Source organism: Pteropus medius, unplaced genomic scaffold (genome assembly GCF_902729225.1).
Source record: "Pteropus medius unplaced genomic scaffold, Ma_sr-lr_union100, whole genome shotgun sequence".
Lineage (NCBI taxonomy): Eukaryota > Metazoa > Chordata > Mammalia > Chiroptera > Pteropodidae > Pteropus > Pteropus medius.
The window spans coordinates 39697753-39720928 of NW_024340849.1; the positions used below are offsets into that span (position 1 = coordinate 39697753).

Below are 23176 nucleotides of genomic sequence, written 5' to 3' on the forward strand. Positions count from 1 at the left end.
TAGTAACCATTGATGATACTTGTCAGAATCAATAATTACATTCGTAGTGCAAAACAGAGATTCTCTAATTCTACTATTTTCCTACATTTATTAGGTGGTGCTCTTTTGTGAAGAAAGTCTTGCTCCCTGGCCTCCCCCCGCCCTATCATGTCCTCTGCCTCTTTTATTCTTTTAGTATTACTATGAACTCATGGTTTATGCAAAAAAAAATAGTTCAACAGGTTACAACCCACTGCCATCATTCCTTTTGATACTCAAAATTACCAAATTTGGCCAGTAAAATCCACTTCAAGCAGGCTGTTATATCCTTTTGACATGTCTCCATCAATTTTCGAGTACTTTCTTATTTTTGGCACAAGGTATTTCAGACTGTTCCCACTTCAGAGCTGGGACAGTAGAGAATGGTATTTATAAGCCAGGAGCTGTATGCTAAATGTTCACATTGATACTGAGACATCACTGTTTTTAAGACCTTTCAGTAGAGAGAGCTGGGAAACATTTAATTTTTTTCAAGTTATGAGCTCCTACTTTTATTTTCAATTTAAATCTAAAAGGAATATTCTTTACTTTTCCCCATTCTATATTTGAGGCTCCCTTCTTTCATGTGAGAACTCTAGTAATCAACAACATTAAAATATTTACGCATTTGCTCTACCATACGGTATACACAACAATTTTAAAATTATCAATACTTTTGCCAACAACATAATGATTAACCTTCAAGATTTATTTGCAATTCTTTTTGCCTTTAGGATATATCGCATTGAGATTGTACAATATGAAAACTGTGTTCAAAAAGCACTTGAATTATTTTTGGTGTGCAGTTAGTTGTGTTATCAATTTGATATGCAGCTGGGTTCAGTTATTTCTGTTTGCATTCAATAATTAGTTTTACTCCATCATTTTAATTTTTTGAATATGTAACTCATAAGAATCAAAAGTCAAACTATATAAAAAGTTATACTAATCTCATCCTTATCTCTTCCACTCCATATAGATAAACTTTTTTATTACTTTCTGGCTTAGCCTTCATGTTTTTTGTTTTTTGAAAATATGCACCGAGGTATGGAATCTGAAAATGGTCAGACGTGCTGAGAAATGGCTTGTCTGAGAAAGGTCACTTTCTGTCTTCTTCATAATTTATCACAGTTCTATAGAATTAAATAAAAGTTTATATTCTAATAAGTGAATAAATCTGTCATATTTTCACAACTCAATAGAAACTGGACATCAGCAGGGCCCACCTGGGGTACTAATGGTGGCACCAAGAGATTCAAGGCCATGTCTACTTAAATACTAAATCTTACTTTTGCCATGAGTGGGAATTTAGGAGGCATCAATAACTCATTTTATGACATCTTGCAATTCACTGAGGTCTAGAACAAAGCCAGCAGTGGCTGAAAATCACTGTGTTTCCTAAAGGTGATGAATCTGAACCTTGGGAAGGTGCATCAGTCATGGACATCTACGGAAATAACCAACTTGAAAGGTCTGTGGAGAGAAACTTTCTCGGACAGCCAAGGACTCCAAGCAGCTAGAGTGCAGCCACTTGTGCCCCTTTTCTTCACTGAAGGCTACAGAGTCCAGATGGGCTCTGGGAAAACTTGAACCTTAGTCTGTATTCCCCTTTATGGGATTAGAGAAAAACAACATCATGTCCTCCGAGGTCATTCCTTTAAAAACTTTAAAGGAGGAACAGCAATTTTTCAACCATTTAAGGGCCTTGAAAGGGAATAAAAATAAGAGCACACACAGCAAGTCCACAATACCTCATGGGCACCAGAATCAAAGGCCTTTCCACAAAGGTCAAAAGTCTGAATAAGTAGCCAGAACCCATCACCTGGAGCTCACTGTTCTGAGCATCAAGTAACACTGAGAATGATCAGGAGAATCAAAAATGTCTAGGTATCGTTAAAGGTGACCCAGTATTCGTGCCAGTGCCCCACTCTCCTGCCTGTTTGTTTGGACAGAACAATGTATTCTGGTTTGTATATTCTTATCCTTCAATTTTTTTTAAAATAAAGAATTTATTTCTAAATTTTTTATTTCTAATTTTTATTTCTTGTTTTTATCATCAAGAAGATATCCCAGAGAAAAATAAAACTACTCTCAGTTTTAGCTGTTCATCTTCTCTGTGGATCAAGTTAATTTCTACAAAGGTGTGGTATGCCAAAATATTTTAATAGTTAAAAGGATATGAAAATCAAGAAAATAATAAATCACAAGAGCACTCTGACTTTTTAAGTATTACGATAGCAATGGGTATTCCTTCACCCAGGCAATCTCTTTTCAGCAAATAAATAACCTGGGAATTGAAATAGCTGGTTAAAATTCCTGCTAATCACTTTTAGTGTCCATCGCATAGGCTGTCCTTTTTTCTTCTGGTGGCCCTTGTTCTTCCCATGAGGGAGAGTTCTTGATCTGGGATTGGTGAGACCTGTCTGTGTGGGTATATACTACTGTGCTGTGTGTTTGGGTCAAGGAGGGAAGCAGCACTAGATTTGCACAGAAGAGCATGCTGAACACACAGATACAACTTCAGAGCCCTGTGTAACTGACAGAAAGACCTGATAAATATACATCTCAGGCCTCTCCTCTTGGCTAAAGTAGATTTCTGAAACATGGTTTTGATGACTAAATTTGACTACCAAATCTCAACTATTACTTCTATATCTTTTTTTAAAAAAGAGATTTGAACTAAAAATTCAACAAAATGTTATAAAAATTCCATTCGACAAATATTGTCTGCTGTGTCAGACAAGACAGAGATGTTCCCTGAATATTTTACTTTCTAGTTGAAGAGGAAGAGCCTTAATAAACACACAGCCACAACATAGTATTGAGAGCCACAGTGGGAGAACGGCAGGGTGCAGACAAGCACTGGTGCATGAGTTGAGGAAGAAAGGCTGGGAAAGAGTGTGTCCTGGAAGCCAAAGAAACTTCAGTGTTAGGGGAAGGAATGGAGGTCACCTGTGCTGTCAAGAGTTCAGATAAGGACTGAAAAGGTTATTGGTAACACTAGTGAGAGCCCTGTAAAGATGGGGGTGGGAAGTGGAGGCCAGTTTCCAGGGTGTGTTGAGCGACTGGGGGATGAGGAAATGATCACTAACAGCAGGCAACTCTCTCAATGAGTTTGGCAGTTAACTAGAAGAGGATGAGCTAGAGGGTTACGGAGGATTAACAGGAGCTTGTTTTGTCTTTGAGAGAGGGAGTGCAGCTTTAAATGAATGCAATGAGTCCCAGGAGAGAAAGAAGTTGAAGGCGGCAATGAGAGAAGAAATAATAGCATGAATTCCATGAGAAGAAGTGGCAAATAGAGCAAGGTTGGAGAATCAGGCTTACGTAGAGGAGAGCAGCTCTTTCACTGATCAGGAGGGAAGGAGGAAAGATGACATGTATACAGTTGGGAAAAAGAAGTTTTTATTTAAAGTTTTCTTTTACTGGAGGTGGGAGAGGAGAGAGGTTGGTGGCATGGTCATTTGCTAAGAGAGAAGGATGAGGTCAGAAGTTTGAGTGACATGGCATCTGCAATGGACACTGTGGAGAATGGGAGAGAGATCCAACTAAACCGTAATAAAATTTATGATAGTATCAATTGGAAAAGTTTATTTTTATTCCCCCACAGTGTATGTAGCAAAGGAGTTTGTGGTCTGACATTGGGGATATTAAAATTAATGATTACAGGATCCAGCAGGGTCTGGAAATGACTAGGGAGCAGGGGACTGACGAGGAGCGGAAGGCAAAGATGTTTGAAGATAAAAAGCCTAGGGTACTGAGAAGCTAGAGTATTGGCTCTGTCGTCTATCTGGATAGGAAGTACATCCAGATGATGGCAGGTTGGGAGGCAGGGAAGACTGTGTGAGCCAGGCGCCAACATCTTCTATAAACCAGAGGAGGGCACTGGGCAGCTAGCTACTTAGTTGGAAATTGACTTTAAGAATGCTAATTTTAGATACTTGTTCAGTTACATTTGCACAAGGAATCTCTGGTGTTTTCCTATTCCACCCTGGGACAGAGTGGTGTCCTAGCACTTCCTTCTCTAAGATCCCCTTCCCTGCCGCCTTTGTCAGTGCTCAATAAATACTGCCTATTTTTTCCTTAAAATGTAGGAGACTGACAAAGAGGTGTAAAGTTTATGAGACAAAGAAAATACATTTTAGAATGTGAAAATGCCTTCCCGCATCTTTTCGCTTTCCCTTCTAACCTCTACCACTGCCTTGAAATGTCCTTACATCCATTTGGATAGAAAAATCTATCTACATAAAGCAGACAAAAATATCTCTCTGGTTCTTTTATAATGAGGCATGTGCTGAGGTATTAAACTTGTGTCATTCCCGAGCATGATAAAACTCCCTTGACTGAACACTGCAGGATCTGCCCCCATTCACTAGGGGCAAGGAGGAAGAAAATATGCACAGTCACTAATACTTCCTGTTTTTATCCCAATCGCCTTGAATTGAAAGTGGCTTGTATTCTGACTGCACCGACACCCTAGTATTCTAATTTATAGAATGTGGGGTTTCCTAAATTAGAAGAATTATGCTACAATAACAAAAGTTGTTAAATGACACTACAACAAAAGCATTTTTTATAGTCTAAAAATTCCTTATGCTTTTACAGTTACCACTCCCCCTGTTACAAGTCCATTTTGGACAAACTTTTAAATATTTAATCCATTTCTTTTTTTTTTTTTTTTACCCACAAATTTTTTTCTAATGTTTCCTTTTGTTTCCTCTCCCTGCCTCCTTTCCTTAAGTAGAATGTGGTAAGGTATCAAGTGCTTTGCCAGTGCTGGGTCTGCAGCGACAAGGATGGTTTCTATTTTCACCTTTTTTTTTTTTTTTTGGCCACACAAGGGCTGCCAAGGATGTGGCCTTTTTGCATGCTCTGGCTGCTTCTCCTTGCCTCTTTCTCTGGTGCTTTCTCTGGCAGGCTGGCTGCTGAAATGCTGCCTTTAGGGAAAGGCAAATGGAACCACAAAGCAGAACACTTGGACACTATTTCTCCCTCTGACTGTCCCTCTTCTTCCTCCCTCTAGCCTTCCATTCAAACATTAGTTGAGCACCTACTTCTTCTAGGCCCGAGAGAGGCACCACATCAGGCACTAGGCAAACAGAGATGAAAAAATGGTTCTTGTCCCCAAGGTACTGCCCTCTGTGACCTTATGCAAATGCTCTCCTTGATTCACATGGCAAAATATGAGGAAACTGAGTCAGATGATTTCTTGAGAAACTTTTTTGTTTTCATACCTGTAATTTTTAAGAGTTGTTTTAGTGGATGACCTGCTACTTACTTACTCTTCTCTGGACAATTTCTCTTTACAATTTAACATGCTTATGGTCCTTCCTGTTCTACTTATCAACTGTTATGTCTTCCAAGAATATGAAGCTATTTAAATATCAAAGCAAATAAATTTTGGTGTGTTATGATTTGGAATACTATACATTCATTAAGAATGATGCTTACAAAAACTTTTGATGACATGAGAAAATGTGCATACTATACTGTCAAGTGAAAAAAACAGACACAGGCAGAGAAGAAAGCCTGTATTAAATCATTTATTAACACCTAGATTTTAACAGTGGTCATCCTTGAAAGGTGGGATTATAAATGTTTAAATGTTTCTAGTTTGTTTCTTTTATTTTTCAAAATAAAGAATATCATAACAATGTTTCTTCTATAACAAAAATGAATTATTTTAAATATATAATTGTTTTTGCAGCAAAAATTTCAGCATGTATGTAAAAACCAGGTGTGAATAATTTTTAAAATATGCTTTGTCTTGAATTTTCTAAATCTGCCCATAACATTAATTTTTCTGCATTCTAAGCTTATGTAAATAATCAAATTCTGGCACTTTTCTGAGGAGTGATAATCTTAAAATACTCACTTTAGAAAAATCTGAGGGCGCTGTGAGGGAAAAAGGAAGGATCTACATGATTTTTTCATCTGTCAAAAACACAGGTTTTATTTAGAGTCTGGCATTTATTAAGAGAGGTGAAAGTACAGGTCATCAAGAGGTTATTTTGGGCAAGGGCTCTGCAAAGAGCACAACTGCTGACCATGGATGATTTCACCACTTGAAACAGGTGCTATGATGTGTTTACTCAAGCACGATTTGGGATATCAGGTCACAAACCCAGGAAGGCCACAAATGCCAATTGGTTCAAATAAAACAGCTGTAAGAGAAGGTGCTTCCTCCATGTTATGGAGGTGGAAAATCCATAAGAAATATAAAATTCAGTTAATGCTTGGTGTAATGAAAGCTCATCCATTTCCCTCCATGGAGGGGGCAGAATGAAAATGCAGAAATGGCCAGTAGCTAAAAGAACTTAGAACTCACTCAGGTTTCTGAGAGAGTTATAAGAGAAGGAGTCAGATCTTCTCTGGCTAACCACCTACAAGTCAATCCAATAGGTTTTGGTAACAGGCCAACGTGTCATATTGTAACTTGTCATTCAGAATTTTAGAGGCTAACAAGAAGATTGCACTGTTATCCAGGCACTTGGACCTCCAGAAGGTGTGGACTTTACATGCGTCAGTCACGGCCACTAAGAGAGGTTAAAGATGTTAAAAAAATCTATTGTCAGTCAACTCATCTGGACCATGGAACTAACAACAAAAGATTTCTTATAGTGCTGTGCTACTCAAAGTGTGGACCAGCAGCACTGGCTTCTCCTGGGAGCTTGTTAAAAATGCAGAATCTGGAGTCCACCCAGCCTCACTGAACAGGAATCTGCATTTTAACAAGCTCCCAGGTGATCTGTATCAACACAGGGTTTAAGGAGTACAGTACTATAAGCATGAAACATATAAACTACACTTGCATTTCCTTTAAATTTTTCGCTTCCTACCTGTTTTCGAATATGTTGAAAATAAACATTTCTACTATGGCAAAAGATTCATCCTCCAGTGTGTGTGTGTGTGTGTGTGTGTGTGTGTACGCATGCACACATGTGTTTCCTCTGGGTAAAGTGTTCAGAAGCAACCCTGACATGATTTCCTTTTTAAACCTAGTTTACAAAGGCAAGCATTTTGAACTGTCCCAATTTTCTAAATTCTTTACTGCTTCTTATAATCTTAAGCAAATTTTCTGTTTGAAAGGGATATTATTTTCCACAGGCTTCTAGAATTTTTGCTCACCTTTTTACATTTTCTGGGAAAATATTTTTCCTCTATACTTATTCTCTTAAAGTCACTAGGAGAAATTCCAACTTCTCCTTATTGACATGGGAGATGGTGTTCTGGTTTCTAGATTAAAAATGTGCTGGTAGTGTGCTAAATAAACGACTAGGAATCCACCTGGGGGAGTGTGACCTATCCAAGTCATAGAAGGAATTCACAGACCCCACCATCCCTTGCCTTGAGGAAATTTCTCTTTATAAAGGAGTGACTAGTTTCTAGTACACCGATGACGTTATGGACTTAACAGTCTCAGGCAAATATGTACATCAACTTACCTTTGATCAAGAAGGGAAAAGGCCAGAGTACTTTGAGGGAAAACTTACAGATAAATTTGAAATAACATTTAAAGTGCTCTTATGATTTTTATTACTGTAAAAAAGGATGGAAATTGTAATATAAACATTTGGATTAAACAGAAGAAAGAGGCAGAAGGAAACGAAGGCTGGATCTAGGTAGAGATCTCTTTGAAAGTTTGATCTTACCTGATTGTCGAATCCGTTGAAGCGTTTGCTGAACCAGAACCTCCGATCTTGGGACAATAACGATGAAGTCCACTTTGCTGAAGTGGCCGAGGTCCAGGCTCTGGCTGCCGCTGTCGGCTATAGCACACACCTGGGATAGGAGTTTTCTGGCAACTGTAAGCTGTGGTTGATAAATTTGGAAGGTTTCATTATCTAAACCTAAAATAAAAAAAGTAATAAGAACAAGATTAATTCACTTCTGCGATGGTCCCTATGAATCATAGGGGACCTATAATACTACACACACACACACACACACACACACCCCACAGTAAAGTAATGCTCTATCACCAAGAATCCTCAGTTTGTATTTTCGCCACTATTGTTTTAATAGATTTGCCTGTTTTCCCTGAAAACTTGGGCTGAAAGGGAGTACTCTAAAGTGGATGTGGTAATTTTTATTTTAAAATCAACCGTCTCACAAATCACTAACTCAACACCCCTCCCTCACCCAGAAATGGGAGGTGGGGTGGGGTCAAACCACACTCTCGCAGCTGGAGCCAGGACTAATCTCTGGAAAGAGTCTCTAGTTTTCTTTAGGACTATCAGCACAGGTCAGATGCCCCAGCCCAGACCCAGTTCAGGGAAGGAGGCAATGACCTAACCATAATAATGCTGAGTTCCTTTGAGCTTTTCTGGATGGCACCAAGTCATCATTTCCTCTGTAGCAAGTCCACTGCAACATGACTTAAAATACTCCTCCCTCTGACTGTATAACATAGATCATGGAAACACTACTTTCACCTTCTTCACACTTGACTTTGCCAGTGCTTGTGACCTGGCAGATCTAGGTGACTGTGGTCAATCAAAATGCTGATGCCTGTACGATCTGAAGAGACCTGACTCATGACATGGCCAGCTGGCCACTCAATAGGTGACGTATTAGAAAGACATTGCCCAGATACTCTAAGCATGCCAGAAGTTTTTTATTACAAGTTATAACCAAGCGATCGAGCTCTTATACGTGCATGCGTGCACTCACATGATGAAAGAGGCTTAGTCAGCTAAATACTTGAGCAGGCAACATCTAATACTCTTTAAAGGGCTGTTTTTATGAGGAACATGTGTGGAATTCTGACTGGTACACATAAGGTCCCAATTAACCTGTGTTAATTAATGCTCTTTAAAATCAAACTGCAATGTGACCAATGTAAAGAGAGAGTTACGATGCCCCAGCCACCATGGTACACTGACAGTGAGTTTTATACAGGTGGGTCTCCCTACTGACTGAAAGAACCCATTAGAAAAGCCCAAAGCTGCAACTTTTGATAGTAGACCACGAGTTTCTGACCCACAAAATTACCTATCAAAATAAGTCTGTCTTCTGATCATTTGGCTGTTATTTCTTTCATTTTGAAGGTCAGATGGGTGAGGACTAACAGAGATAAAAGCATAACTGTAAAATTTAGCAAATTTTGAAGTTTGAAGAAAACCAAAAATATCTTTAAGCAATGTTTCTTAAACAAATAATCGAGGATATATATGTGGGAATCTGTAAGTCCTCTGAGCATTTATAAATTATAATTTTGTTAGTAATTCGAAACAATATAAACACATTTTAGATCATCTGGATGATCATTTTATTACCAAATAATGTTCAGAAGTCAAAAAAAAAATCTGTTGCTTGTATTTGCATTTGTTTTTATGGCTGAAATGATGCCAAACCATGCTACTTTTATTGCTGAGGCAATCCTAATACATAAATGATGCATTCCTATCAAGTGGAAGCCAAAAGGCTGTCAGCAGCAGCTTATATGGATCTGTTTTGTACCTATCCTTTCTCCTGTTCTTTTTTGTGTCCTTTCCTATGGTGTTCCTATCAAACAGGGAACTGGGGAAGAAATCTGAACCCAAAGGAATCCAATCCAATGATTGAACTCTTTACCCATGGTCCCACCATGCCTCTTTTCATTTTGGGGGCTTGTTATAGGGCAGATGATATTTCGCTATTGCTGTTCTATCTGCCAGGAAGGCCTCACTACTCCTATGTGTGTTTTACATGTCAGAGAGTACTTGAAGGGAGTGGAGAGCCAGCTGCCCTGCACAGACTGCAGTCTAGACTCTTTCAAGCAGTTCTTTGAAGCCCTCAGCAAGCACTGACAGCTCTCTGGGCACAGCTGGTAGAGCTAAGGAAAGTATATCAAGGATCCAGGAATCTATCAAATAAAAAAAAAGACTGCTTAAAATAAAGCCTTTGATTTTAATTCTAGGAGTTATTTACTAAGAACAAGGTGTTTGATCCAGGCCACATGGAAAGGCATTTTGAATTCGAGCCAGATTTATCAAATAGATAATGAAGAGGAGCCTGTCATAGTCTGTGACTTGAAGCCAAGACCTCAAAATCTTCACAGCCCCTTAGCCTCTATAATGTCTGTCCTGAGGGCTAATTTCTTGCTTTTGGTCTGAGGTGACATTACCCAGGTTTTGCGTGGGAATCATAGCAGCAGCCTCCTGAGGTGACACATATTCATTAAGGTCTCCGTTGAAAGGGGTAACCACACTGTCTCCTCTTCTTTGTTGTATTTTTTCTAGCAGCTTGTCCAAGTCATCACCTGTTACAAAATAAAGATTATAAGGAATGATATGTTTGTATCAGTCTCCAAGTTGGGCTATTAAGCTGGGTTCTCATCAAGATTTGTCAGTCTGCCAGTTTCTTATGTCCAAGTTTACACTTGGCTATTCCTATTGCCAGAGCTACCCTCATTTATATTGAGCTTACTACAATTTACATGCTTTCACATGCTGTATCTGTCTCGATAACATTAAAATGTTATGGATAACCTCCATAACATTAAAAGCAGGCAGGATAGGATCATTATATCTCCATTTGACATATTAAGAAACAAGTCTGGGGAAAGAGATTTTTGCCCCAGCTCAGACAGCAAAATAGTGCTGAGCTGAGGCCTCCCATTCTAGTACTCCTATGCCTTTTTCTGGACCCCCTTGCTGTGTCAGTCACAAAACAACATAAACTATTCCAAATGAAGAGAGGCCAGCAGGCAAGCTTAAGCTCCACACTTATCTTCTTGATAGACTAAGATTTAAATTCAGAAAATCACGCAGCCAGGGCTGGCAGTGTTACTGAATCCTACAACCACTCACCTAACGATGTGGTTTTGAAATGCGATGCCAGGAAACTGACCTTTCCTGTGATGAGCTCATAACTTATTTCTTTAAAAAACTCACTTGTGGTGAGCATGCTCTCTGCCAGAGCTCTGGACTGATGCTGACCTGCAGAACAGAAGGAGAGAATGTGATGTGCCAAAGAACAAATGCTCACTGGGACATGATTTATAATAGCAAAACCTGGAAATAACTGAAGTATGTAATTATAGGGACCTGGCTAAGAAAATCGTAGCACTTCAAAAATGGTTAATTACACGGCATTTGAAGTGACAATTTTAAACAGAAAAAGATTATAATATAATGTTAAGTGATCAAGAGAAAAAATGATATACCTTGTTTGTAACTGTGAAAACACACCATACCTGTGTTTAAAGACTATGGAGGAATTCGAAAACCTTTAAAAATTGTGTTTGCATGGTTATGATTAACACCTGTCTTAAGAATGTAAACTTATGTTAAGTTGATTTTATAAGTGAAAAAACCCTAATATATGATACTTTCTGATGAAGCTTTCTGAAAGAGACATAGATCACAGAGAGATGGGCAGGCAAGTTTTGCCAAAGTGAAGCAGCTTGGCCTCTTTGATAGGAAGAGGTGAGAGCCATTCACTAGAGAAGAAAAGCAAAATTTAGTTCAAACAGCTACTCAGGATAATGTCTGATAAAAAATTAGCACAAGAAACAAAAATACATATTGTAATGTATCAACTTTCTGAACGTTTTCTTTAGAGTCAATATTACAACATTAAATATCCTCTTCGGTGAGGAGGTGAATACGTGAGCTAAGTTCCTGGCAAATTTGATTAACTGGCTTAGGCCACCTGTGGCAATGGCTTTATCACATGTTGGAGTGGTAACATTTCCAAAACGTTTTAAGAACAGAAGTTACATGAGACAAGGGTATCTGTTACTAGGGTATGATTTGAAATAATGTGCCCACAACCAGCTGACAGGAACACCAGCCAAAATAAGGGCTACACAAATCTGATCTGAGGAGAAAAGGAAAAGTTAAAATTAGGAAGATGAACCCAAGTGGGAACACTTAACCAAAGATTAGTTGCACGGATGCCTGAAATACCCAATAAATATTTTTCAAATGGCAGGTGATTGAATGAATGGATTAAAAACAAACAAACAAACAAGAAATATTACTCACCTAGTACTACCACACAAAATTCATTTCCTCTGATTTTCGATGCGCAAATTGCCACAACATAATCTGGTAGCCTTTGATAGTGTCTCGTTTCACTGAGAGTCCTCAATGTCTCTGAAATGCCCTCCGCCAAAGAGTTTTGGGTCACAAGCACATGAACCAAGTCTTGAGATACGCTGGCAATTAATCTAGCAAGCCAGGGGAGTTGTCCTGGTGACACAGGTGTACACTGAGCACCCATCTGCAGGGTTCTCTCTCTCAGAGTAAATTCCTGCATAGCTTTCAGCATAATTTGCTCAAATTCTTCCCTGAGAGGTATCTGATCAGGACCTAAATTGAAGAGAATTACAGCTAGAATTTTTTAAAAAATCACAGCTAGAAAAGAGAGACACACATGAGCGTGCAGTCTTTCTAAGGCTACCATACTCCTACTGGCAAATAAACTTTATCCTGTAGTGGCCACAAGTATAGAGCCCCTACTAACCATATCATACTGGGAAATTACCTTCTCTCTCTGTCTCAATATATTTTTAAAATGCAGGCTTCTGTTCTCCTTTATTCTAATCTTGATATGTTGAAAAGAAGATGTACTCAGAGATTGTATTAATTCCACCGTACACCTTGGGAGATGGTCATTGAAAGTGGCATATTGCCTGATCTATTAAACTTGTTACTATGGAAATGGTCAATGACTAATGAAGTAAGATGCTAGCTAACCTACTGGTGTATAATCAACTTTAAGTTTCACTCGTTTCTCATTTTATTCGTAGGTACCATGCAAAACATTTTCATGTATTGCCTCTGTATCTAATTTTGAGAATGCTATCCACAGGAAATTAAGTTTAATTATTTTTCACTCCTAATTTATATTTAGGCAGCCTCACACTTTCCCCAGATAGAGCATGCTCTCATCACCTAGTTATCCCCAGCATTCTGGGTTGTTAAATATGGACCGTAGCCCTCTTCCCCAGGCGTGGTTGTGGCTAAGTGTCTACGGGTGGCCTGTGGCCTCTGGAATTCGGGAGATTTTGTTTCTCTTATTCTCTTTAGAAACTCAACCAGTCTCTAGGACAAAATAACCAAGTCAATGTTCGACATCCAAGTAACACAAATGAATTCTCACATTTAGTTTAAATTGAAACTAGTGACACTATGTTCACTTCCGTTGTTCAGTCATTTCTTTTGCTGTGCAGACCTGAGATTTGAAACTCAGGCTCCCATAAACAGATACAGACTCCTCAGGGTCTATGATGTGAGATTAAGCAATAGCCTTAGAACTCAGGGCTAGCAGCCCCTGTGAAAACATATAGGGATAGGAGACTGGACTTCTATGTGGGAAGGAGGCACTGTGAGTGAGTCAGAACTCTCCTTCCTTTAACAGGAGCTTAAGTGGCCTTCCTGGTTCCTACCCATCTTCTCTGGGAAAGTAAGAAAATGAAGGGTTAGTAATTTTTAAGATAGGAAAAAATTAAATAAAATATTATACATTTTAAAAATAAGCAACTTTACTTGGAGAAAGTTTTTTCCAGGATTGGCTGGAGGCCAGAAGAAGGTAGGAGAGTGACATCCTAATAGATTTTTCTCTTCTATACATGCAAAGAGGGCCAGAAAATTGCACTGCTTACATTGTGTTTATATTTCTTATGTCCTCCCCAGTCACTTGCTAAGGGGAGATGATTGCCTCCAGGGAGCCATCGGTGCATCTGATCTTCATTTAGCTTTATCAAATTAGCATCATGATTAGTGGTCACTAGGTACACACTTGGTAGTCAGCTCAAAGTAGATAGATTCATACTGACCGTATTAAATGAAGGGAAAGTAATCATCTATTTAAAGCTTTATTCCATCAGAGCAGTTGACAGCTCAAAAGCATGTGGCTCTGATTACCTCCAATTTCCCTACTGCTTCCCATAGACCACCTGAAGGCTTAGAGGCCTGGTTAATAGGTGTGTCCATAAAACCCACTCCAAACCATGACTGAATAATATATTCTATTAGGCAGCATAATTAGTTTCAAATATAAAGGCATTTAGGGAAAATAATTATCAAACATGTTCACAGCATTCTCTGTTGCCTTAAAACTCACTTTTATACAGGTCTGACTGAATTACTGTTAGGAATTGAGAAATGAAAAATGTATCAAAGTTTAAAGGAGGTAAGAGAGCTCTTAGTAAAATGCCTTGCTTCCAATCACCTCCCATTTCCTCATCCTCAGCCTTTATAGCTAAATTGCAGGAGCCTTTTCTCTACATTTCAAATACTACTTGATAATAGTAATTTTGCTCCTTAAAGTAACTCAGCTTAGCTCAGGCATCAGTTCTGATGGCTTTTCATATAGAACAACCTTAATAGGAAAAGACAAGGTTCCAACAGACTCAGAGCCTAAGAATCTATGGATTTGCTAATTTCATTATCTACTTCAAAAGATTTTCAGATTACCATTTTAGTAAGTCCTCTAATTGGAAGGCCTATTCATGCAAAGTTTATGTATTTCTTTAGTTACCACACTTTTAAAATGTTTATCTATTATCTATAGCATATGTGAAGATATTCTCGTTCCCTTTTTTAAAACCCCTGAAGGCAAAATAAATAAATTGTATTGGTGTTTTATTTCATCATTACAACAGCTTTATGATCTACATATATTTTATACACCTCAATTTACAGATAAGGACACAGAAGTTCAGAGACAGTAGAACCTTGCCAAGTCAATAAGTAGGGTCTGTGGCTGGGATTTCAACCCAGGTCTCTCTGGCTCCCAAGACCCAGCTCTTAGCATTGGTCTCCACACTTTCCTGACCAAATAAATAAATTTTAAATAATTCAAGGACTCTAGAAGAGTTAGTTATTAAAGAGAAATGTCCCAATGTACACAGATTAGATTAAAAAAAAAGAAATAGCTGCTCATGTATATTAAGAGACATAATTAATTGCTTGCAAGTAAAACTCTGGAGAGAACACATACTGCAGGGTGGAGAAGTGTTTTGTCTAATTGCATGAAGGTGTTTTTTATTTTGTAAACTAAGAGCTTTTAGTAATTTGAGGGAAGATATTTTGTTTCGACCATTTAGTTCATTTAATTAACTTGGACTTTGACTTTTAAAAATTGTTATGAAGATTGAAAAATATGCTAAACTGATTGGCTTAGTTTGCTATAACAGCATAACTCTATATGTCCTACTGATTCTGGATACATCTAAAGCTAGTTTCAGATCTTGGAACATAGTGAAAGTCAGTACGTAAAAATTAAAATTATGACATCAAATGAGCTGCAGACACAGGTGGTTTTATAATTTTATTACCCTTCCTAATAAGCATGATTAGGAAGGCCTGGGGTTACCATGAAAATGGCTCATGAGATAGCTGAAACCTTGCAAGTTTCAAAAGCCCATGTCAAAGCTGCTCCCATGTCAAAGCAGGCCTTCGGGCTCTCAGGGCACCAAGAGCCACAGCTGCCAGCTGATGCTCCAAATGCTGAATCTGGCCTGCTGAAGCATTTTTCCTTTAAACGTTGTTGAGCCCAGTGTTTTCATTTTTCAAAAGCAAAATATTTTCAAATATTAAAAAAATTCACAGGCGTGCAGATAAAATTTTTTAGGTGTAATTTTACATCTTCAGGATCTTCCTAAGTAAATCAGTGGCCTTAAGTCCTACAGTGAGTGTGTAATTAGGCTGCATATTAGATAGCCCACTGCAGTTTGCAAAATAAAGGACATTGCAATGTAAATGTTGCTGACTCACCACAGTATTGTCAAGGCACCTGCATATACCCACTGTGGGGCTCAGAGGCTATAGCAGATAGAGGAAGTGAAGGGTTCATGACCTATGTATACCCCTTATCGTAAAGCCTAGAGAGACTTCCAAGGAGGTCCAGTTATTACTACCTCAACGAAGGAAAGAAACATGGGACTACATCAAAGTGGTGTAGCTGGAGAACTAAAAAATGGATGTAGGGACCGCAGATAAACAAGATAAAAAGGCTAACTGGAAAATAATTCTCTAAGGCAATGACTACATTTGCATTCCAAATGGCAGCTGCACTTTCAGAAAGGTGGCTTGGCCAGACTTCCCAAGGAAAGATGCTGGGGCACAGCTCTTTGAAGTTCTGTCATCAAATCCTTTGGAGACTTCAGGACCACTATGACACTGGACACTAGGTGGAGCAATTTCTCTCTTCTAGAACCCAAAGAAAGAGCCAGGAGCAAGGGAGGAGAGATCTCAGAGAAATGGGGGTGGGTGTGCAGGTAAATAGGCAAGTGGTGGAAAGGAGGGAAAAGGAGTGAAAAGGAAATGGAGAGGAAAAGGAAAGTCATAGCGAATGGGGCTGAAGGAAAACAACGTCAGAAATGAAAGGGAGCGTAAGAGATAGTTGGATTAATGTGAGGTAGTGGAGAAAGGAAAAAAAAGTATCTTAAAAAAAAGAATAAAAACCATCACCAGGATCTGANGTCACTCTAGTGGAAAGGCCTATTCCTTCTGAAGAAGTTTGCTTTTCTTCTTTAGTTACCTCCAGGTAACTGAGCTGTCAAAGTATTAGACCTGTCTTTTTAGAAGTTTGGTTTACTTTTTAAAATGTTTATCTATTATCTATAGCATATGTGAAGATATTCTCGTTCCGTTTTTTAAAACCCCTGAAGGCAAAATAAATAAATTGTATTGGTGTTTTATTTCATCATTACAGCAGCTTTATGATCTACATATATTTTATACGCCTCAATTTACAGATAAGGACACAGAAGTTCAGAGACAGTAGAACCTTGCCAAGTCAATAAGTAGGGTCTGCGGCTGGGATTTCAACCCAGGTCTCTCTGGCTCCCAAGACCCAGCTCTTAGCATTGGTCTCCACACTTTCCTGACCAAATAAATAAATTTTAAATAATTCAAGGACTCTAGAAGAGTTAGTTATTAAAGAGAAATGTCCCAATGTACACAGATTAGATTAAAAAAAAAGAAATAGCTGCTCATGTATATTAAGAGACATAATTAATTGCTTGCAAGTAAAACTCTGGAGAGAACACATACTGCAGGGTGGAGAAGTGTTTTGTCTAATTGCATGAAGGTGTTTTTTATTTTGTAAACTAAGAGCTTTTAGTAATTTGAGGGAAGATATTTTGTTTCGACCATTTAGTTCATTTAATTAACTTGGACTTTGACTTTTAAAAATTGTTATGAAGATTGAAAAATATGCTAAACTGATTGGCTTAGTTTGCTATAACAGCATAACTCTATATGTCCTACTGATTCTGGATACATCTAAAGCTAGTTTCAGATCTTGGAACATAGTGAAAGTCAGTACGTAAAAATTAAAATTATGACATCAAATGAGCTGCAGACACAGGTGGTTTTATAATTTTATTACCCTTCCTAATAAGCATGATTAGGAAGGCCTGGGGTTACCATGAAAATGGCTCATGAGATAGCTGAAACCTTGCAAGTTTCAAAAGCCCATGTCAAAGCTGCTCCCATGTCAAAGCAGGCCTTCGGGCTCTCAGGGCACCAAGAGCCACAGCTGCCAGCTGATGCTCCAAATGCTGAATCTGGCCTGCTGAAGCATTTTTCCTTTAAACGTTGTTGAGCCCAGTGTTTTCATTTTTCAAAAGCAAAATATTTTCAAATATTAAAAAAATTCACAGGCGTGCAGATAAAATTTTTTAGGTGTAATTTTATATCTTCAGGATCTTCCTAAGTAAATCAGTGGCCTTAAGTCCTAGAGTGAGTGTGTAATTAGGCTGCATATTAGATAGCCCACTGCAGTTTGCAAAATAAAGGACATTGCAATGTAAATGTTGCTGACTCACCACAGTATTGTCAAGGCACCTGCATATACCCACTGTGGGGCTCAGAGGCTATAGCAGATAGAGGAAGTGAAGGGTTCATGACCTATGTATACCCCTTATCGTAAAGCCTAGAGAGACTTCCAAGGAGGTCCAGTTATTACTACCTCAACGAAGGAAAGAAACATGGGACTACATCAAAGTGGTGTAGCTGGAGAACTAAAAAATGGATGTAGGGACCGCAGATAAACAAGATAAAAAGGCTAACTGGAAAATAATTCTCTAAGGCAATGACTACATTTGCATTCCAAATGGCAGCTGCACTTTCAGAAAGGTGGCTTGGCCAGACTTCCCAAGGAAAGATGCTGGGGCACAGCTCTTTGAAGTTCTGTCATCAAATCCTTTGGAGACTTCAGGACCACTATGACACTGGACACTAGGTGGAGCAATTTCTCTCTTCTAGAACCCAAAGAAAGAGCCAGGAGCAAGGGAGGAGAGATCTCAGAGAAATGGGGGTGGGTGTGCAGGTAAATAGGCAAGTGGTGGAAAGGAGGGAAAAGGAGTGAAAAGGAAATGGAGAGGAAAAGGAAAGTCATAGCGAATGGGGCTGAAGGAAAACAACGTCAGAAATGAAAGGGAGCGTAAGAGATAGTTGGATTAATGTGAGAAAGTGGAGAAAGGAAAAAAAAGTATCTTAAAAAAAAGAATAAAAACCATCACCATCAAATGATTATTGAAAATAGCTTACCTAGCCGCACAAGATACTGTATCGTCAGAAGAATCATGTTTTCCACACTCAGGAGTTGGCTGCCAGTCAACCCTAACTGTTCCAAATCTTTGTTTTCCAACTGTGGAATCTTGTAGCAATTCACCAGCAGCGGACTCACAACAATGTCACCAACATTTCCATAGAAATAGGGTAAAGTGCCATAGCCTGCCCCAAAAGAAGCAGGTCAATAAAGTTCAACATTTCCTTTTGAGGTCCAACCAGGTACACTTGCTCAATTAGGATCAAAGATGCTCAATAAAGTTCCCTGCCCTCGGAGATGGATGGCTACCAAACAAATCACTCAAACATATCAATCCTAGAGAATTCATTCAGATGCTCCAAATTTTACCCTTTCATTAAGTCAGATGAACGAGAAGCAAAAATACTCAAAAATATTTATCTGTTTCCCACAGAAAGAACATGTTAATAATCATATGTCTGCCATAAAGGATTGATGAGAGTTTGCAAAATATCTCCGTATCCTTTGTAAAACTGCAATGATAAAATATTTTCTGGTAAAATTCTCGATCAAGTTTCTTTTCAGATAAGATGTCAGGGAAAAACAAACAAATAAACAAACAAACCCAAACAGACAGATTGTAAAAACATGCTTCACTTCCTGAGGTTTTCTTTAAAAATTTGTAAAGCTAAACTCATTGATCAAAAGCAATATTCTGCCAGTTGCAGGTACTTGGAGGTTTTACTCCTCTTGCTATCTTAGCTATTTTTTATTATGTTCTCTTCCTAATGTCAGCAAACAGCTTCAAGTTATCTTAGAAGTTTACAGGACAAAAATATGTTACAATATACCCTGTTTTGGTGGTCTGATAGAGAGGACAGTCTCTCTTTGAGTCTTTCTAAAAGGCAGATACCAAGGTCCCCATGTTTTACGTATGTTTCCAAGGCTTACTTGGACTATGCATGCAAGTCAAATGTTCAATAAGAACTTCCTGACATACAGAATGAAAACAACGGGACTCCTCCAGTGCCTACAGATCCAGGATGAGTGGATAGGGGAGCCTGATAAAGGACAGGGTTTGAAACAAAACCATCCATGTCAGGAGACTCAAGCCAACTGCAAGCAGCAGATAACACCTCACATAGACATATCCAGAAGACCTAAACATAAACACCCTATCTGTTAAGTCCCCAAGGTAAAGCAGGCAGTCTCCTTCTGGTCTAGGCTAGCCCTCAAATGAGGGGACCCTTGAGTGGGTATGAAAGGCACTTAGTACTGGAATATAGGGACTCCTAAATGTCTATACCTCCACTTATACACAGCTTGGAAAGACTCAGACTCCTTAAAGATTCTGATTCACAGATGATTCCCCACAGTTCAGATCTGCAACCCTGGGGACCTCTTGGTTATCCTGAGTGGGGCCTATTAGCTGGCTCAGCTTGCTTCTTTTCTTTGTGGTTTGGCTCCCTTTGACTTAAATGTCCCCTCTCCTATCTTGTCCACTCTTGCCCTAGGTCTCACTCAGGACCTAGCTGAAACACCACCTACGAGAAGTCTTCTCAGACCCCTTTAAGGAGGAGTGAAGCTCCCTTTCCTCTAAGCGCTTGTAGTTCTTGGTTGTGAACCTCTACCAGCTCAAGTATCGTGGAATGTTGTAATTGTTATTTATATAACAGAATCTTTCACTAAACAGTGCTCCCTGTGGGCCAAAAGATTGCCTTATTCCCAATTTCTAGTCATATATTTAATATAGAATGAAGGAGCTGACCAATAAAAGCTGAAAGAATCAACAGATGGACAAAGAAATATATTTCTGAATATGTGAAAAAATACACAAAGCAATGGAGAAACACTCCTAGATTCCAGATGACACAGGCACCTTGGAATTCCTTTGCCTTACCTATCAGAATTACTGGTCTAACTCCTGAGTTACTCAGCAGGTTTTCAGGAACAATTACAGTTTCCCCTGCAGGAATGGGTCGAGGTTGTAAAATTCCAGTTAATGGGGTCTGTGGAACTGGGGCAGATAAAAGGGACTCTGGAAAAAAAGTTGTTTGACAAGAAGGATTAGACATAAAAGCTAAAGGCAATACAACTGAAATCAATGCAGTATTAATACTTTTAATATGGACGTTTTGGAGGTCTAATTTTTTTTTCCCCCCTCATTGAAGTAATTCATGTTTATTATATAACATTAGAAGTGAGAAAGACAAAAGGGAAAAAATCAACCATTATCACATCATCTGGTGGTAACTACTATTTAGAATTTTGATAGTTCTTTCAGATGAAGTTTTTTGGATTCTGTTTTGTATCTTTCCCCAGCAGAATATCAAGGCATATCTGCTCATTATAGAAAAATTGAAAAGTACAGAAAAGTCTGAAAAAGGATCAACTGCTCATAAATCAGTACCACCTAGAGGCAACTATAATAACATATTGGCACAATTCTTTGTGTATACAGTATCTCTCTTTAGTCTTTAAAATTATTTATTTAAACAAACTTAAATTTAAAGAACTCCATCTATATATTAGAATTGGTATATTTACATTTGTCTGTGTTTTGTACAGCAAAATGTAATGAGCATTTGAACATTTAACTATAGGCACAAAAATGGCCACAGCTTGGGTTAAAGGAGAACCAGCTGGTTTTTCAGGATTCTAGTCACAACTGCACTATCCAGGCCAGAAATAAGTATGGGTCACATAAGGAACCAGATCATCGGAGAACATATCTAACACCACTACTGGCAAAGCAAGTTCATTTGTGCTCTCTGATGGTGGGTTGGTAGCATCATGCCCTATGTAAACAATGGCTTACCAATAGTATGGGCTAAAACAAAGTCAGATGGTGAATTAAGATCTTTATGATGGCACATGTGCTTCTAAGGAAGGCAAATGAATGGAGACAAATATTAGCTACTATCAGTATCCATATATAATACTGGAAACAATGGTTGGTTAAGGAAATTTATCTTTAAAGGTTCAGGGAAAGAACAAGAGTAGAAGATACCTCCGCTAATTCAAGAAAACTTAAAATCCATCTTCTGTTGGAATCTTACCAGTTCTTGAAAGAGGGCGAACTGTAGGAACAGGTACAACTAAACCAGGTTGGGGGACAGGTGACCCAGGGTACCATCCCCGGTGTCGTTTCTTTGGTGGCCCAGAAATGAACATGGTAGCTGAAAGCAAAAAGAAAGATGAGCTTTGTCCATAGCAGTAAAAGAAAGGAAAGAAACCAAAGTACTACAGAACCTTTAATTTGATTATACTTAGAAAGCCTGTTGCTTTTCTAGAGGTAAAGATTAAATTAGAAAAAGTCATAGTAACAGTACCACTTAAGATTGGTATGCTGTTTTCCAATTTACAATTTTACCCAGATTCTTTCATTTGATTCTATCAACAACCCTGTGAAGTTGTAGGACAAATATATTGTTATACCCATTTTGTAGATGGTGAAAAGAAGGCTCAGATTTGCCCAGGGTCACATAACAGAGAGAAACTTGGAACCCTGTACGTTGGTCAGCAAAGCCCATAGTTTTTCAAAATACTTCCTTATACACTTGATTCACTATTATTTCCTAGATAGGCTCATCTTGTAGAATCACCAAAATATTTAATCCTTACTGCTCAGACCAATTATAAACTTTCAAAACATTGTATGAGAAGCTAAGGATAAACTGGGAGTGCACTGTCAGATAATTCATCATTCTGACCTCTGAAGCACTTCTTCCATAATTAAGTTGCATTATTTCAAAACTCTAAGATGAGTATTGTACCTTGGTCTCCTGATGCATAGCTAGGTCTTGGTGACAAAGAGTAATTTCCTGGGCAGGCTGGAGTGGAGCTAGATGTACTGCTCTTCCCACCATGGTTACCATTTCCATTAGCGCCATCTGTAGTACACGAGAGGAACCACTCAGAATAGAGGCTGGACAGGACACTACTTTCTGTGATGCTGCAACCATACAATAAACCTCATACTCTAGGATTCAAAGAAATCTCACTGACAGGACATTACAGTTACATAAAGCCAACTATAACCATCAGAGTAGTATTTTCCTTAAAATGAAGTGTCACCTGAGAATCTTTTAGAATCATTTTCAGTGAAATCTTTGGAGGTGAAGGGTGGAAGGAAGAGACGACTTTTTTTTAAAACTTTGTATTATGGAAATCTTCAAACATATACAAACGTAGAGAAAATAGTATAATATGTATAACTATGTACCCCACCGCCTAGGTTCAACATTCATTAACACATGGTCAATCTTGCTCTATCTATACTTCCTATCTCTTCCCCTCACCCCACATAAAACATATATGCTCTGGATTATTGTGAAGCAAACTCATTTATCATATAATTTCATCTGTAAATACTTCTATATTTGTTTCTAAAAGAAAAGGATTCTTGAAAAACAATATTATTATACTTAAAATTAACAATAATTAATAATTTATTAATATAAAATATTCCATCAGTATTCAAATTTCACCTAATTATCTCAGAAATGGTTTTTTTTTTACAGTTGGCTTGTTCTAATTGAGATTTTAAAAAATCCACACATTGAATTTAGTTGCTAGATCTCTTAAACTTCTTTTAATATATAGGATTTCCCTTTTCTCTTTCTTACAATTAATTTGCTAAAAACTTGGCAGAATTTCTCATTTTTTGGATTTTGCTGATTGGATATCC

The 23176-nt window shown here is 38.3% G+C and overlaps 1 protein-coding gene across 6 annotated transcripts in view; it reads right to left on the reverse strand.

The window, feature by feature from the left end:
• GREB1L (GREB1 like retinoic acid receptor coactivator) overlaps positions 1-23176 on the reverse strand; it is a 224638-nt gene that overhangs the window by 42752 nt on the left and 158710 nt on the right. For all 6 annotated transcript variants that reach the window (XM_039844894.1, XM_039844875.1, XM_039844890.1 and 3 more), the window contains 8 exons: positions 22263-22379; positions 21546-21665; positions 20387-20524; positions 18507-18692; positions 11988-12314; positions 10809-10937; positions 10124-10258; positions 7668-7865 (listed from right to left, as the gene is read on the reverse strand). In XM_039844894.1, the coding sequence (XP_039700828.1) occupies positions 7668-7865; positions 10124-10258; positions 10809-10937; positions 11988-12314; positions 18507-18692; positions 20387-20524; positions 21546-21665; positions 22263-22379 (1350 nt within the window). The remainder of the gene's footprint in view (positions 1-7667; positions 7866-10123; positions 10259-10808; positions 10938-11987; positions 12315-18506; positions 18693-20386; positions 20525-21545; positions 21666-22262; positions 22380-23176) is intronic.